The following is a 17346-nucleotide window of genomic DNA, read 5'->3' on the forward strand; positions in this document are numbered from 1 at the left end:
TATAGTAGGATGTCCGTTTCCATGCTTTTTAAGTAAATATCTTGTGATTTATTTTGAGGGAGAAATGACACTGCTTTGTAACTTTGCATGCTAGGCATCTGTAAGGTGCTATCAGTGACTCCTGAAGGAATTTGTAGGCTTTTGTTAATTTTTTCCCAGCAGCACCAAAAAACCTGGCAGCCCTGCCATTTTCAGTTCCTGGAGCATACATTCATGCTTTTTGACAAAGTAAGTTTAAATAAAATAAAATAAATGCAAGCTAATCATGTACATCTGTTCTGAGATTCTCACAGTGATTTTTTTTTTTGTCTTGCTCGTGGCAGTCCTGATGACAGATGTGAGCTGTTCTTTTGACTTCATTTACAGGCAGCAGTCTGTGATGCACTAATTAATTTGGTGAATGCCTGTATTTAGTTATGTGTCTTAAAGGATTTTCCTTTTTCTTGATAATTGATTGCACCATTGTTCTTTTAACAGCTGTCTTTTTTCCTCTCTCTCTTCTAGCAAATGCCAGATGTGAACGTAACCTGGGATGGAGAAGTCTGCAGGCAGCTGCAGTGCATTGACATTTCTATTGCAGTGGCAACAGACCGAGGTCTCATTACACCAATCATAAAAGATGTTGCTGCCAAGGGAATAAAGGAAATTGCTGCCTCTGCAAAGGTAGGTCTTAAATGTACACTAGGCGGAGGAATATAGTAGCTATATAGTTTTTTGCAGCAGAAAATGTAGCATGACCCAGATACACATCAGTAATAACAAAGGAAGTTTCAAAATGAATCTAAAGCAGTTTCAGCATTCCTTAGACTTCAAAATTGTTATTAATTTTGCAACTCTGTTCATTTTTAGTTAACAATAACTCATGTTATTTAGTTAAATGCTGGCTAGACTGTTTGAAAAATAAACCTGTACAGACTTCTACAATTTAATATAGTTGTATTTCTTTAATCCTCAGCAGAAAGCTAGATAATGTTAACTTCTTTAGTATTTCCAGTCTTTGGGTTTGAGATTTTGTTTGTTTGGGAGGTTTTTTTCCCCCCCTTTCCCAGAAATTTGCTTGTAGCTGCCTGTGTTACTCTCTGTGCAGTTACATTACAGCACTTATTTCTGTCTGTGTTTTTTCAATATGCAGTTCAGTTGAGAGTGTCACCCGGAAGGTAATATTCAACTCCTCAGACTAATGAGCAGTATTTTGCATAGACAAAGTGCCAGTTACAGTGACTTCAATCTGTGGCAGTTGTTGTGAGACACAGAAGAAGTATTTTGTGGGAGGCAAAAATACAATGAATGATTAAATGCCCCAACACAAGCCTTTTTTTGAGGAATGCGATGGAAGTAGCTGCTAGGGCATAAAACTGTCCCAAAACTAGACACAAGCTGCGCTTTGTAAATTTTTCTCTTTTACCGAAAACTACAGAAATCATAATAGTCTGTGTTGGCAGAGGGGAATAACCAACAAAGTTGTAGCAGAAGAAGGCGTAAGTTTCAGGCCACAAAACATTCACAATTGAATGTTTTTAAGATTTTTGCTGTCAGTATTGCTTACTTCATGTTGAATGTGTTGTGAAAGCAAATCCTTTCACTAATATAATAGCCAGCCAAGGAGGAAGGTCAGCCGAGATTGTTACATTAATCTGTAGTGAGTGATAGAATGACAAGAAGAAAAGCATTATGAGAAGTGAAGTATAGGTCGTGCTTTCATTATCATCCCCAATACCTGTGATACTGTGATACCATATTACAAACCTCTCTTACCATAAATTACAGTGTCCTGCAGTTCCCATGATGGAAATGTACGCTTGCATTATGTTTAATAGAGCCATGATGAAGTAAGCATGGAATGCGTATAACATAGGTTACACTAGTCAGTATGAAAGTCATTGGGTCACATAGATTGCAGGTGTCCACACCGACGTAGTTTTGCTTTTCAACTTCTTCACTGAATTACTGAAATAAATACATACCTGACATGCACATGTGGGAGGCACAAACTGAAACTGCAGCTACTTCTCTACCAGTCTCCCTGTAGTTTGGCAGGTGCTTTCTTTGTGTAGATTGCTTATATGTCACAGAATCACAGAGTCACAGAATCACAGAATGTTAGGGATTGGAAGGGACCTCGAAAGATCATCTAGTCCAATCCCCCTGCCGGAGCAGGATTGCCTAGACCATATCACACAGGAACGCGTCCAGGCGGGTTTTGAATGTCTCCAGAAAAGGAGACTCCACAACCTCTCTGGGCACTCTGTTCCAGTGTTCGGTCACCCTCACCATAAAGAAGTTTTTCCTCATATTTAAGTGGAACCTCCTGTGTTCCAGCTTGCACCCATTGCCCCTTGTCCTGTCAATGGATGTCACTGAGAAGAGCCTGGCTCCATCCTCATGACACTTGCCCTTTACATATTTATAAACATTAATGAGGTCACCCCTCAGTCTCCTCTTCTCTAAGCTAAAGAGACCCAGCTCCCTCAGCCTCTCCTCATAAGGGAATGTTCCACTCCCTTAATCATCTTCGTGGCTCTGCGCTGGACTCTCTCTAGCAGTTCCCTGTCCTTCTTGAACTGAGGGGCCCAGAACTGGACACAATATTCCAGATGCGTCCTCACCAGGGCAGAGTAGAGGGGGAGGAGAACCTCTCTCGACCTGCTAACCACACCCCTTCTAATACACCCCAGGATGCCATTGGCCTTCTTGGCCACAAGGGCACACTGCTGGCTCATGGTCATCCTGTTGTCCACTAGGAGCCCCAGGTCCCTTTCCCCTACACTGCTCTGCAACAGGTCTGTCCCCAACTTGTACTGGTACATGGGGTTGTTCTTGCCCAGATGCAGGACTCTACACTTGCCCTTGTTATATTTCATTAAGTTTCTCCCCGCCCAACTCTCCAGCCTGTCTAGGTCCCTCTGAATGGCTGTGCAGCCTTCTGGCACATCAGCCACTCCTCCCAGTTTTGTGTCATCAGCGAACTTGCTGACAGTGCACTCTAATCCCTCTTCCAAGTCATTAATGAATATATTGAATAGTACTGGTCCCAGTACCGACCCTTGAGGGACTCCGCTAGACACAGGCCTCCAACTGGACTCTGTCCCATTGACCACCACTCTCTGGCTTCTTTCCTTCAGCCAGTTCACAATCCACCTCACTACCCGATCATCCAGACCACACTTCCTCAGTTTAGCTGCGAGGATGCTGTGGGAGACCGTGTCAAACGCTTTACTGAAATCGAGATAGACCACATCCACAGCTTTACCATCATCTATCCACCGGGTAACATCCTCATAAAAGGCTATCAAGTTGGTTAAGCATGACTTCCCCTTGGTGAAGCCATGCTGAGTGCCCCTAATGATCCCCCTGTCCTTGATGTGCCTAGAGACAGCACCAAGGACAAGTTGTTCCATCACCTTTCCGGGGATGGAGGTGAGGCTGACCGGTCTATAGTTCCCCGGGTCCTCCTTCTTGCCCTTTTTGAAGACTGGAGTGACATTCGCTTTCCTCCAGTCCTCAGGCACCTCTCCCGTTGCCCACGACTTAGCAAAGATGATGGAGAGTGGCCTAGCAATGACTTCCGCCAGCTCCCTCAGCACCCGCAGGTGCATCCCATCAGGGCCCATGGATTTATGGATGTCCAGGTTGTTTAATTGGTCCCTGACCCAGCCCTCATCTACCAAGACAGATTCCTCCTCTATCCTGACTTCTTCTGGGGCCTCAGGGGTCCGGGGCTCCTCAGGACAGCCTCCAGCAGTATAGACAGAGGCAAAGAAGGCATTCAGTAACTCTGCCTTCTTTTTATCCTCTGTCTCCAGGGCCCCCACCTCATTCATCAGTGGGCCTACATTGCCTCTAGTGTTGGTTTTACCTGCAATGTATTTGAAGAAGCCCTTTCTGTTCTCCTTGACCTCTCTTGAAAGGTTTAATTCCAAGGAGGCCTTAGCTTTCCTAGTTGCCTCCCGACATCCTCTGACAACAGACTTATATTCCTCCCAAGTGGTCAGCCCCTCCTTCCATGATCTGTACACCCTCTTCTTCCACTTGAGTTTGCCCAGCAGTTCCCTGTTTAACCATGCAGGTCTCCTGGTACCCTTCCTTGACTTCCTACCTGCTGGGATGCTCTGATCTTGAGCTCGGAAGAAGCAGTCCTTGAATGCTAACCAACTATCTTGGGCCCCCTTACCTTCTAGTACCCTGTCCCATGGGATTTCCCCTAGCAATTGCTTGAAAAGGCCAAAGTTGGCCCTCCTGAAGTTCAGGGTTGTGATTCTGCTAGCTATTCTGTTGAGATCCTGAACTCTACCATCTCATGGTCACTACAACCAAGGCTGCCCTCAACCTTCACCTCTTCAACCAGACCCTCCTTGTTAGTGAGGATAAGATCCAGCAGCGCTCCTCTCCTAGTTGGCTCATCCACCATTTGCATCAGAAAATTATCATCGATGCACTGGAGGAACCTCCTGGACTGAGGATGGCTGGCTGAGTAGGCCTCCCAGCAAATATCAGGGTAGTTGAAATCCCCCATGACAACCAGGCCCTGTAATTGAGAGACTGCTCTCAGCTGCCTGTAGAAGGCCTCATCACCCTCCTCATCCTGATCAGGTGGCCTGTAATAGACACCCAGAACAGTATCACCCCTGCCAGCCTGCCCCTTAATTCGCACCCACAAACTCTCAACTCGCTCCTGATCCGCCCCTGGACAGAACTCAATACATTCTAGCTGCTCACTCACATAAAGAGCAACTCCACCACCTCTCCTTAGTGGCCTGTCTTTCCTGAACAAGACATAGCCATCGATGACCACATTCCAGTCATGCGAGGTGTCCCACCAAGTCTCTGTAATTGCCACTAGATCATAGCCCCCTGACCGAACACAGATTTCTAACTCCTCCTGTTTATTCCCCATGCTGCGTGCATTGGTGTACAGGCATTTCAGGGAGCGAGCTGAGCATACCGATTTCACCCCAGGGGGATGGGAGGCCTCCTGGTCTACCTCAACACTAGAGCGTTGCCCCAGTGGTGCAAGCCCAGCTACTACCCCATCCCCCTTCGAATCTAGTTTAAAGCTCTCCGAATGAGCCCTGCTAATTCCTGTCCCAGAACCCTTTTGCCCCTACGACATAAACCTTTCCCATGTATTACCGTCACGCCTGGTGTCTTATAAAACCAGCCATTATCAAAGAACCCAAAGCCCTGCCTGTAGCACCAGTCTCGTAGCCAGGCATTAATAGAGAGAATCCTACTATTCCATCCCACGTCATCACCTGAAAATGGAAGGAGGGAGGAGAAAACAACTTGTGCCCCAGACTCTTTCACCAACCGTCCTAGGGCCTTGTAGTCTGTCTTCATCCCCCTCAGACTACGGGATGCAGCTTCTTCCCCACCTGTGTGGAAGATCAGCAGGGGGTAGTAGTCTGTGGCCTTCACCAGGTTGGGGAGTTTCCTGGTGATATCCCTGATTCGGGCTCCAGGCAGGCTGCAGACCTCCCTGTGATGGGGGTCAGCTCTGCATATTGGGCCCTCAGATCCCTTTAGGAAGGAGTCTCCAACCACTAAAACTCTTCTCTTCTTCCTTGTGGAGGAGGTAGCTATACGCCTGTCAGGTTTTTCTGACTGTGGTGGGACCTCTGATATAGGTTGCCTCTCCACCACATCCCCATTGGACCGGCTGTATTCCACTAGGGCTTCATATCTATTGCTCAGAGGCACCTGTGGAGGCAAAGTAGGCAAGGAGGGCACTCGCCTTTTGCCACGGCCATAGACTTGCCTCCACTCACTCCTTTCCTCTAGGTTATTGTTTTCCACCTGAGAGGGGCAGAGTACAGGGGCCCCTCGATCCTGGGAGCTCTCCGGCAGGTGCTCCCATTTTTGTTGCAGGGAAGGCAGAGCCTGGCTCCACCAGTCTATCTCCATTTCAGCCTCCCCAATGCTCCTAAGCCTTTCTACTTCGTCTTGAAGCCTTTCAGCCTGGCTTTGCAGCTGTGCCGCTCGGCCGAGCAGATCATCTACCTGCTCACAGCGCACACAGCCCCCTGACACCACAGAGACACTGTAGCATTCCCTGCAGCCTGCGACCTGCACCATCGCCTCCTTCCGTGGGAGCTCTGTCTGGGTTCCCACATCCATTTTGGTCTTCTTCCGCCGGGTAGATACCATTGTTCTTTCACTGAGCTGGGAAATACCTGTTGGTGCCACCCCTGGTTCACAGCTCCTTGGCACCTTCCTCGCCTTGTGCACTGGGAGGGAGTCAGCGCCCTCCCCAACGAGCTGCAAACGACTGCAGCCTCTCCTGCCCTGGGACACACCCAGTCACTGCTGAGTCTTCCTCTCCCCTCTGGGCAGGGACTAGTCCCTGTCTTCCAGCAGGCTCTTTATCACCCGATCACAGAGGGTGGTGCGTTTAAATCGCCCGGGGTGCCTCCGGCTACGCCCCCTCCTCTCCTGATTCGTTGCCGGGAACCTCCGGGTCTGGGGTGGGGGGGGGAAGCAGCTCGGGGCTGATGTTCGGGGGGGGGGCTCGGGGGGGCCCAGAGTATGAAATCCACCTGGTTAAGCCCGATGTCGCCCTCGCCCCCGCACTAACCTCAAGTCGGTGCCGCTGCTGTCGCTGCTGCCGCCGCTGTCCCCTTCTGCTGCATGTTAATTTTAACTTCTTTCCAGGTCACATGCATCCTAGCACCATATTTTCAGTTTTCAAATAATGCAATTGCACATGTGCATTACGCTTATTTTGACCCTGTTGTGTGAGTGCTGTTCCCATGGCTATTGTCTTCTGGTTCACTAATTATTCAGAGATTAATAAAAACCTAAAATAAAATTCAGTGTGTTCTTTTAACTTTTAAATGCATAATAAGGGTGTCAAAATTTTGTAAAACTTGGCATAAGCTTGAATTATTTAGTGGGCAATTCATTAGAATGAGATTCTCTTAAACTTCTTGGTGTTTATTTCTAAGCTGAAGTCATTTCAGTCGTTAAACTATGATGGCCTTTCAGAACCCTTGCTTGAAGGATATTTAGAAATGTATACAGGGAAGACAGTTGTCTACCATGACCAACAGAGTTACATTACAACATGACAAGGGATTAATCCATGTCACAGCTCTAACTACTAACCAACACATTATCTATGCGGAAGTCTATCTTGTAATGACTCTACCTCCACCCATATGCAAACAAAAAAAAGTCAATTCAATCATAGTTTCCACTTACTGACTCTGGTCCTTAAAGGCAGGGGTGAGGTTTCATAGAAATTACCTTTTGATAGATTGAATTGAGTGCTTGACATGATAATCATAGAATGCATGTGGAAAATCCCTGGAAAGCAGAACGGGCAATTCCTGGAAAGCAATCTAGAAATTAAAAAAAAAAAAAAAAAAAAAAAAAAGATCAATTCCTAGAAAGAACATGGAAAAAATCCTAGAAAACAGTGGTACAATTCCTAAAAAGGGAGTGAAAATTCCAAGAAAACAGAGGGGATTCACGGAACAATCTTCTCCAAGAAAGTTTCACAAATGTGATATATCACTTTTTTCATGTTGTGATAAAGCAGACTTTTTAGGTTTTTATTCACTTCCGCCGAAATTTCTCTACAAATGTGCTAAATCACTTTTTTCGTGTTGTGATAAAGTAGATTTTTTTGCTTTTTATTCACTTCCACTGAAATTTCCCTAACATAATTAAATGATTGGAAGCTATCATTAGTTTTATTATTTTTACCAGAAGAAGGAAAATATAAAGAGACTGTATTGCTTTTATCAGTCTTGCCAGAAGCAGATCTGAGTCTATTTCCCTGAGTGTGCTTTTGGAAACAGTTATTTTTGTCTTAAAATGTCATAATGCTGCAATTGTCACAACGTGACATTTTCCATGTGCTTTTCCACCTGTGGAATAAATATGATACAAGCCAGAGACACTAAATGTATTCTGTATGAATAGGATAGGTCATCTGCATATATTCCCCCTTCAGTCTGCTGTCAGTTGAAGAGCTCCTTAATTTGAAAAGGTTGTTAGTAATGGAGAAGTCATCCTACACATTTCCGGTCACCACCTTTTCAGTTGGGTACTCACAGGGTGCTAGGAACAGGTTGGCAGCTGAATAACTGGCTCTTGACCCACCAATGAGTGCCATTTCTCTTGAGGTCCACACAGTCCTTTCTTCCTTATGTGACAACTACTGCAAGAATTTATTCATCCTGATTCCCACTGCTTCCATCTAATGAGACGTCTGAGCTAGAAACATCCTAAGTGGGGATAAGGTTCTTTTTCTCTGTGATCTTATCTTAGAACATAGTATGAACTTCTTGTGCTGTATTTTGAACAAAACGTTTGTGGACAGTTTCTTCTGTTGTGTTTAGAAGTCTCACAAATGAAATGGAGGTTACAGTAAGGGTGGTCTTTAAGGTAGTTGAATGCTTAGCTGGAAGAAATACATTCTCTAAATCTGCTAGAAAGTTCTGAAGTGGTACATGGCAGTTTCTTTAAACAAATATGTTAAGAAGAATACTGTAAATTTGTCTCATCAGTATTTTGCTAGATATTTTTATGATCTAAAAACACCAGGGAGAATGCTGTTCCATTGTGAAAACTGGAGCAAGGTTTGTAAGGTGAGCGAACAGCTTTTATTGAACAGCCAATATCATTGGGAAGTTTTGTGTTGTAGTCTCTTTGCCAAATCATTGCAGCTACAACAACAATGTTGCTGAGGTGCTTCCCTAAATCCAAATGCTGATAGCTTTTTAATGGCTATGTGGTAATTATAATGTCTTACTGAAGTAAAAAGAATTAGTTTATTACAACACTTTGATTTCTCTCCTCTCTCCTCTTCTTTTTCTTCTTTCATTTTCCTTAGGCTCTGGCAAAGAAAGCAAGAGATGGAAAACTGTTACCAGAAGAGTACCAGGGAGGATCTTTTAGGTAAAACTCTCTAGCAGCATTTAATACATGCCGTGTGGGTTCAGAACTGTTTTATCCTCAGCTATTCCACTGTGTGTTAGTGCATTGCCTTTTAAAATCTTACTCCATTTAGGATGAAACTCCATATGATGATTCTGAGGGCCAAACCTAGGCCAAGCATACTGTGTCAGGGGGAGACAATTATCTTGGTACAGGTTTATTTCATCTGAGCCTGATGAGAAATTTATGGTTTTTATACCGAGACTGATCTGACTTTTTGCACCTAATTTTTCCCAATCGCAGAAGAATGTTGGCTTTTTGTAATTTTTTTTTTTTTTTTAAATTGCATAGTGTAGTTAGGAAAACCCATTGATAATAGTTTTAAAAGAAATATTTTAAAAGGAGTTGTTTGGAAGAGGTATCGCAGCAGACAGTGATGTCCAGTTTGTCTTCAGTTCACTCATCAGAGGAATGTCTCTGGAGGGGCAAAAAAAGTTACAGCAAAGTTGTGGCGTTAACTCTTATAGTTTACTTTTAACTGAAACATTAAAAACTGAGTAGATCAATTTTAAATAGTAGAATATACTTAGTAAATATTTTTTTCTATAAAATGTACTCTGCAAAAAGAGCTAGTGAACTCAGTGATGAGAAATAAATGGCATGTGTAAAACACTAGCATAAATGTAGTGATACAGTCGCACAATTAATTTCTCAGCTGACATTTTACTCTTCCCAAGTTTCTAAAACTTCTAATGTACTGTATTTTATGACACAGTATCATCAAGCAGAATGTTTTGTTATATAAACTTTATCTTAGCTCATTTTTTGTCAATTTTTTAAAAGCTCATTCTGAATGCTTATGTTAATCATATCTTCTAGAATAGGTAATTTGTGATGAGAGTAATACTACAGACTTCTGCAGAAACATTGGTGTAATGTATATTAATGTGCCTGGCTTGCAACTGTCTGGAGTATGTGGCTCTCATGCTGGAGGGGTGGTCAAGAAAATCTCTAAGCTTTTCAGCAGAAAAAACATATGGAAATGCAGGAGTGGAGGCTTGGATGTCTTCATCAACACAAATGGCCCCTGAGTGTGAATAACTCTGGGCGTTTCACTGGTAACAAATGGCACTAGTGAGAACAACTGTGTGAGGTGTGACCAGGTGGATGATCTGCTCAGCCTGGTGTCAGAGCTATGAGAGGAAGCAGAAAGGTTAAGGAACATCAGGGAGTCTGAGAAAGAGATAGACTGATGGAACAATGCTCTGCCCTCTCTAAGACAGAAACGGGAAAAGCCACCAGAAAAAAAAACAAGGGGATCCTGTATCATCCCCCCACCAGGCCGAAGGCAGTAGCTTAAAGGAAGGGAGTGAATGGAGGCAAGTCCACGCTCAGGCAGCAGGCAAACGCTCTCCTTGCCCACCTCGCCTTCCCGGGTGCCTCTGTACAACAAGTATGAGGCTCTGGATGTGGAATGCCTGTCAATGGATGATGTGGTTGACGGTCTGTCTACACCAGAGGTGTTGCCAAGGTCAGAAAGGCCTACCCCCCAGTATCACAACCACCTGCACAAGTCACCTATAGTTGTAGGCGACTCCCTTCTGAGGGGAACAGAGGGTCCAATATCCTGGACAGACCCTCCTCTTAGAGAAGCCTGCTGCTTCCCTGGGGCCTGGGTTAAGGACATCCCTAGGAAACTTCCTTGCTTGGCATCACCCTCAGACTATTACCCATTATTGCTCTTCCATGTGGGGGGGCGATGAAGCCTCAACACATAGTCCAAGGGTGATCAAAAGAGGCTTCAGGGCCTTGAGACAGCTGGTAAGGGAAACTGGAGCACAGGTTATTTTTTCTTCTCTCCTTCCAGTTGCGGGCAGCGACATTGGAAGAAACAGACACACCCAGTCTATTAATACGCAGCTCTGTGGCTGGTGTCACCGCTACAGTTTTGGGTTTTTCGTTAATGGGATGGCCTACACGGCACCAGGCCTGCTGGCGTCAGATGGGATTCACCTTTCTCAAAGAGGGAAGAGGGTCTTTGCTTATGAGCTAGTGGGACTTATTGACAGAGCTTTAAACTAGACTTGAAGGGGGAGGGGAATAATATCAGACTTGCCTGTGACAAGCTGTGGGATGACACACCAAGGTTAGAGGTGCTAGTGAGAGGCCTCAGCCTGTTTTTTGAGACATGCTGGCTACACTGGAGCACACTTGAAGTCTTACGGAGATAAGCCAGGGGCTCCTGAGGTAATAGGAGCCAACAGGGAAACACGAGGGAAATACCTCAAAGGAATTAAGGAGTGTTCCTCCAAGAAGGTGACATGGCTGACAGCACGGCTAAAGTGCCTCTACACCAATGCACGCAGCATGGGCAACAAACTGGAGGAGCTGGAAGCCACCGTGCTGCTAGAAAGCTACGACCTAGTTGCCATTACTGAAACTTGGTGGGACGAATCCCATGACTGAAGTGCAGCTGCCGATGGCTACAGGCTCTTCAGAAGGTACAGGTGAGGAAGGAGGGGCGGAGAGACTGCCCTCTGCATCAAGAAATGGATAGACTTTGAAGAGCTGTCTCCGAAGAATAGCCACGAACAGGTTGAAAGCTTATGGGTAAGAATTAGAGACTGAGGCAACAAAGGGAACTTTGTGGTTGCTGTCTACTGCCAGCTGCCCGATCAAGGGGAGCCTATTGACGAAGCCTTCTTACTCCAACTACAGGAGGCATCACGCTCACAGGCTCTTGTCCTGCTGGAGGACTTCAACCACCCTGACATATGCTGGAAAAATAGCACGGTGAGCTGTAGGGAATCCAGGAGACTCCTGGAGTGCATCGAGGATAACTTCTTAAGCCAGGTAATGGACAGCCCTAGCAGAGGGGGTGCAATACTGCACCTGTTGGTCACCAACGCAAGGGAGCTGATCGGTGACATCAAGACTGGAGGCAGCCTGGGCTGCAGTGATCACACACTGGTGGAGTCTGTAGTCCTGAAGGATATGTCTCAGGCAAAGAGTAAATTTAGGACCCTGAATTTTAGGAAAGCAAACTTCCAGGTGTTCAAGGAATTAGTCAGTAGGACCCCCTGGGAAACTGCCCTCAGGGACAAGGGAGCAGAACAGAGCTGTCAGATCTTTAAGAATGCTTTCCATAGAGCACCAGAGCTCTTGATCCCCAGGTGTAAGAAACCAAGAAAGGAAGGCAAGAGACTGGCATGGATGAGGCAAGACCTGCTGACTGAACTAAAAGGCAAGAAGGTAATCCACAAGCAGTGGAATCAGGGACAGGTATCCTGGGAAGAGTATAGAGACACTGCCCAGTTGTGTAGGGATGGGGTCAGGAAAGCCAAGGTGCAGCTGGAGCTGAACTTGGCAAAGGATGCAAAGAGTAATAAAAAGGGCTTCTACGGGTATGTCAGCCAGAAAAGGAAGGTCAAAGAAAGCGTACCCCCAGTGACGAGCAAGACTGGCAAGCTGGTAACAACAGACAAGGAGAAGGCTGAGGTTCTCAACAATTTTTTTGCCTCAGTCTTCAATGGCAGCCTCTCTTCCTACACCTCTTTGAGTGGATGGACCGCAAGATGGGGACTGGGGGAGCAAAGTCCCTCCCTCTGTAAGGGAAGATCAGGTTTGTGACCACCTGAGGAACCTGAATATACATAAGTCTATGGGACCTGATGAGATGCATCCCAGAGTTCTGAGGGAACTGGCTGGTGTAGTTGCCAAGCCACTCTCCATGATACTTGAAAAGTCATGGCAGTCAGGTGAAGTCCCTGGTGACTGGAAAAAGGAAAACGTTGCACCCATTTTTAAAAAGGGTAGAAAGGAGGACCTGGGAACTACCAACCTGTCAGCCTCACCTCTGTGCCTGGGAAGATCACAGAATAGATCCTCGTAGAAGCTATGCTAAGGAGCATAGAGGACAAGGAGGTGATTTGAGACAGCCAGCATGGCTTCACCAAGGGCAAGTCCTGCCTGAGCAACCTAGTGGCCTTCTGTGATGGCATGACTACATCAGTGGACAAGGGAAGAGCTACTGATGTCATCTCTCTGGACTTCTGTAAGGCCTTTGACACGGTCCCCCACAACATCCTTCTCTCTAAATTGGAAAGATATGGGTTTGATGGGTGGACTGTTCAGTGAATGAAGAATTGGCTGGATGGTCGCATCCAGAGAGTAGTGGTCAATGGCTCAATGTCCGAATGGAGATCGGTGATGAGTGGTGTCCCTCAGGGGTTCATATTGGGACCAGTACTGTTTAATATCTTCATCAGTGACATAGTGGGATCGAGTGCACCCTCAGCAAATGTGCAGATGACACCAAGCTGAGTGGTGCAGTGGACATGCCTGAGGGATGGGATGCTATCCAGAGGGACCTGGACAACCTTGAGAAGCGGGCCAATGTGAACCTCATGAGCCTCAACAAGGCCAAGTGCAAGGTCCTGCACCTGGATCAGGGCAACCTCTGGTATCAGTACAGGCTGAGGAATGAAGGGATTGAGAGCAGCCCTGCTGAGAAGGACTTGGGGGTACTGATGGATGAAAACTGGACAGGAGCCAGCAATGTGCACCCACAGCCCAGAAGGCCAACCGTATCCTGGGCTACATCAAAAGAAGCATGGCCAGCAGGTTGAGGGCAGTAATTCTGCTCTCTACTCTGCTCTAGTGAGACTCCCACCTGGAGTACTGCATCCAGCTCTGGAGCCCTCAGCACAGGAAACACATGGACCTGTCCAGAGGGGGGCCACGAAGATGATGAGAGGGCTGGAACACCTTTCCTATGAAGACAGGCTGAGCGAGTTGGGGCTGTTTAGCCTGGAGAAGAGAAGGCTCCAGGGAGACCTTATTGCAGCCTTTCAGTACTTAAAGGGGGCCTATAGGAAAGATGGGGACAGACATTTTAGTAGGGCCTATTGTGATAGGACAAGGGTTAATGGTTTTAAACTGAAAGAGGGTAGATTTAGACTAGATATAAGGAAGAAATTTTTTTACAATGAGGGTGGTGAAACACTGGAACAGGTTGCCCAGAGAGGTGGTAGATGCCCCATCCCTGGAAACATTCAAGGTCAGGTTGGATGGGGCTCCGAGCAATGTGATCTAGTTGAAGGTGTCCCTGCTCATTACAGCGGGGTTGGACTAGATTACCTTTAAAGGTCTCTTCCAACCCAAACTATTCTATGATTCTATACAGATTAATCTTTTTTCCACTCTTTGCAGTAACTATAAGAAAAAGGAGGAGATGGTGGGCCAGCTTTTTCTATAGACAATCTGTCACAAAATAGTGCAAGCCTTTCCTAATATACCACTTCCCAGTTAGTGACACAGACAAAAATGTTCAAGGGAGAAAGGCATGATGAGGCTTTCCTGTGCCTGAGTGATATCTAGATGCCCAAATTGTATCCCTTAGTTGTCAGCAGCCATTGTAAGGGGTTCAACCTAAAAGACATTTGGCTTGGAACAGGCACAGGCAAAGTTTGTTTGAAGACATCACTTTCCTGTCCTACTTTCTTCCTTTAGTGCGTGCAATGTAAAGATATACTACTGTAAAGAAATGTGACTTTTAGAAAGGTGCATTAGTTGTAATTGCAAAAATCCCAAACCCTTGAGAGTCTGAATGTGCTCAACTGAAATTCAGTTCAGATCTATTTTAAAGTTAATGGGTTTGGCCTTGGGAGAGAATTAGGTCATTGTAGTCATTGAATGTAGATTATTTCTTCTAGGGGATATATAATTTCTGACATTACTGGTAACTCTTTTCTCTTTCATTTAGTATCTCCAATCTGGGCATGTTTGGCATCAATGATTTCACTGCAGTCATAAACCCTCCGCAGGCCTGCATCCTAGCTGTGGGCCGAGCAAGACCAGAGCTCAAGATTGTGAAAGATGAAGAAGGGAATGAGAAACTTGAGCAGCATCAACTCATGACGGTGACTCTTTCAAGTGATGGTCGAGTGGTAGATGATGAACTGGCTTCAAAGTTTCTGGAGACCTTGAAAGCCAACATAGAGAATCCAATGCGACTTGCCTTGTGTTAAACTCAGTAAAGATTGCTTCTTGTTTTGGCAACATAGATAACTCTTATGTACTTGGGGTTGGTTTTCTGCATACAGGAGTAAATATTTACTGTGAGACGGACAGTTAAAATATTTAATTTATTGAATTGATGTGCAAAACTATTAATTTTCATGCTTTTAGTCTTTTGCAATGACCAGGTTTTATACTGTAAAGCTAAAAGACTTTAAAGTTAACCTACTACATTTCTTTAAACACTTACTACTACTGGCACATAATGTTTGCGTAGAAAAGTCAATCTCCTCTGTAAAGGAAAATTCAAGAAAACTTTATGAAATTTAAAAGGGAATCATAGAATCGTAGAATAGTTTGGGTTGGAAGGGACCTTTAAAGGTCATCTAGTCCAACCCCCCTGCAGTGAGCAGGGACATCTTCAACTACATCACGTTGCTCAGAGCCCCATCCAACCTGACCTTGAATGTTTCCAGGGATGGGGCATCTACCACCTCTCTGGGCAACCTGTTCCAGTGTTTCACCACCCTCATTGTAAAAAAATTTCTTCCTTATATCTAGTCTAAATCTACCCTCTTTCAGCTTAAACCATTAACCCTTGTCCTATCACAATAGGCCCTACTAAAAAGTCTGTCCCCGTCTTTCCTATAGGCCCCCTTTAAGTACTGAAAGGCTGCAATAAGGTCTCCCTGGAGCCTTCTCTTCTCCAGGCTAAACAGCCCCAGCTCTCTCAGCCTGTCTTCATAGGAGAAGTGTTCCAGCCCTCTGATCATCTTCATGGCCCTCCTCTGGACCTGCTCCAACAAATCCATGTCTTGTACTGCGGACTTCAGTGCTAGATGCAGTACTCTAGGTGGGCTCTTTCCTGTGCTGAGATGGGATGCTTTATTTAAGGGCTAAATGTTTAGCTTTTAGAGTGAGGAAAGCTAGAATCATAATTGAGCAAAGTGCTGCTATGAGTCCTGGTCAATACTGAGATAACTGGGTAGCTAAATTATGCTGCTGCAGTAGAAAGTTTTTCAGTTTTCAAAAGACTTTCTGGCATATTGTGCCATCCAAATTAGATTGAAATAATGTTTTTAAGATTTTTACAGATATTTCAATGGCTTCCTACATAAAAGCAAAGACATTACAAACCCAAAACATTTTGGTTTAATTTCATTTACATCACAGATTTAACTGTTCTTTATCTTCTCCTTTACTATAAGCTACATTGAAGAAAACAAGATGACTGTGGAGATGAATGGGAAAAAGAAATGACAGGAAATTCTGAGAAAGACTAAATTAGATCATAGCTAAAAATGTAATTTATCAAAATATTAAATGATCTGGTGAAATTCACAGCTTCATTTGTATAATTAGATCTCATTAAAACACATTTAAACTGTAGGTTCATCTATTTTTTCCAGTATTTTAAGATAACTGTGTAATCTAATGCCTTGCAGAGGGATTCAGAGGAGAATAAACTTGTCTGAATAAATGCTTTCTCTGTAAAGGATGGCATCCCAGCATCGTTGATTTTTAATTTTTGATGGAACCAACATCTAGTGAAAACAACATTTTATGTAAGAAAAATTAATTAATAATAGATTTTCTTTTACTTAATTTGGAGACAATTAAATTTTTTAAATTTAAAAGTTGCCCCAACTCAAATATCTTCTTAAGTACCACAAAATATAAAAAAATATATTTTTCAGGTGCTCTGTGATATATAGTGGTTAACTTAAAACCCAAGTTAATGTGCCAGCAGTGTAGTGTGAAAAACTAGCTTTGATCTTGATACAAAAATCGGAGATCTCCAGACCCCCTTGCTTTCTAACTTTCCTCACCGAAGTGGGAAGCTAGGTGCGGCTGGGTAAGGAGTCCGAAAGAAAACTCAGTAACACCAGAGTGTGTTATTAAGCAGGCATTCTTTATTGCAGCGCTGGGCAGCACTGGGGATTGTCCACCATGAGTGCTCCACCGATTTTGCAAATTTTCAGAGATTATATACCATAAAGTTATACATAGTCATGAGATTCCCAATAACTCATTTGCATATTCATAAGATTTCCCAGAACTCATTAATATATGTAAATGTCCATTCCGCATGCGCAGTCGTTTTCTCTGGTGGTCGTCAGGGGTCTTCAGATGAAGGCTTGTAGTCTTCCTTACTGTGTTCGCTGACTGACCCCTGCTTCTGCGCAAACTCAGTCCAGGGATCATGTAGATCGCGTAGGCTGTGTCCTTCAAGGCAGCTGTTGCAACTCCCTTATCTTTAGGTTTCTGTGCCTCTGTTTTCCCAAGGCCAAGTTGTCTGAAGTGAAATACAGCCATCCTAATTAGAAACTATCTTTTCAAGGCCCTGTTGTTTGAAGTGAGATATACCCATCTAAATTAAAAAAAGGCTCCCCTTTCTTTATTTATATAACTAGGTTAGTCGAATGTCTAAGGTATTTACAACATCCT

The 17346-nt window shown here is 44.6% G+C and overlaps 1 protein-coding gene across 3 annotated transcripts in view; it reads left to right on the plus strand.

The window, feature by feature from the left end:
* Window positions 1–16401, plus strand: part of PDHX (pyruvate dehydrogenase complex component X) — a 73009-nt gene extending 56608 nt beyond the window's left edge. For all 3 annotated transcript variants that reach the window (XM_068400173.1, XM_068400170.1, XM_068400171.1), the window contains 3 exons: window positions 505–663; window positions 8837–8901; window positions 14645–16401. In XM_068400173.1, the coding sequence (XP_068256274.1) occupies window positions 505–663; window positions 8837–8901; window positions 14645–14909 (489 nt within the window). In that variant the 3' untranslated portion in view covers window positions 14910–16401. The remainder of the gene's footprint in view (window positions 1–504; window positions 664–8836; window positions 8902–14644) is intronic.
* The last annotated feature ends 945 nt before the right edge of the window (window positions 16402–17346 follow it).

The sequence above is a fragment of the Nyctibius grandis genome, chromosome 4 (assembly GCF_013368605.1).
Source record: "Nyctibius grandis isolate bNycGra1 chromosome 4, bNycGra1.pri, whole genome shotgun sequence".
NCBI lineage: Eukaryota > Metazoa > Chordata > Aves > Nyctibiiformes > Nyctibiidae > Nyctibius > Nyctibius grandis.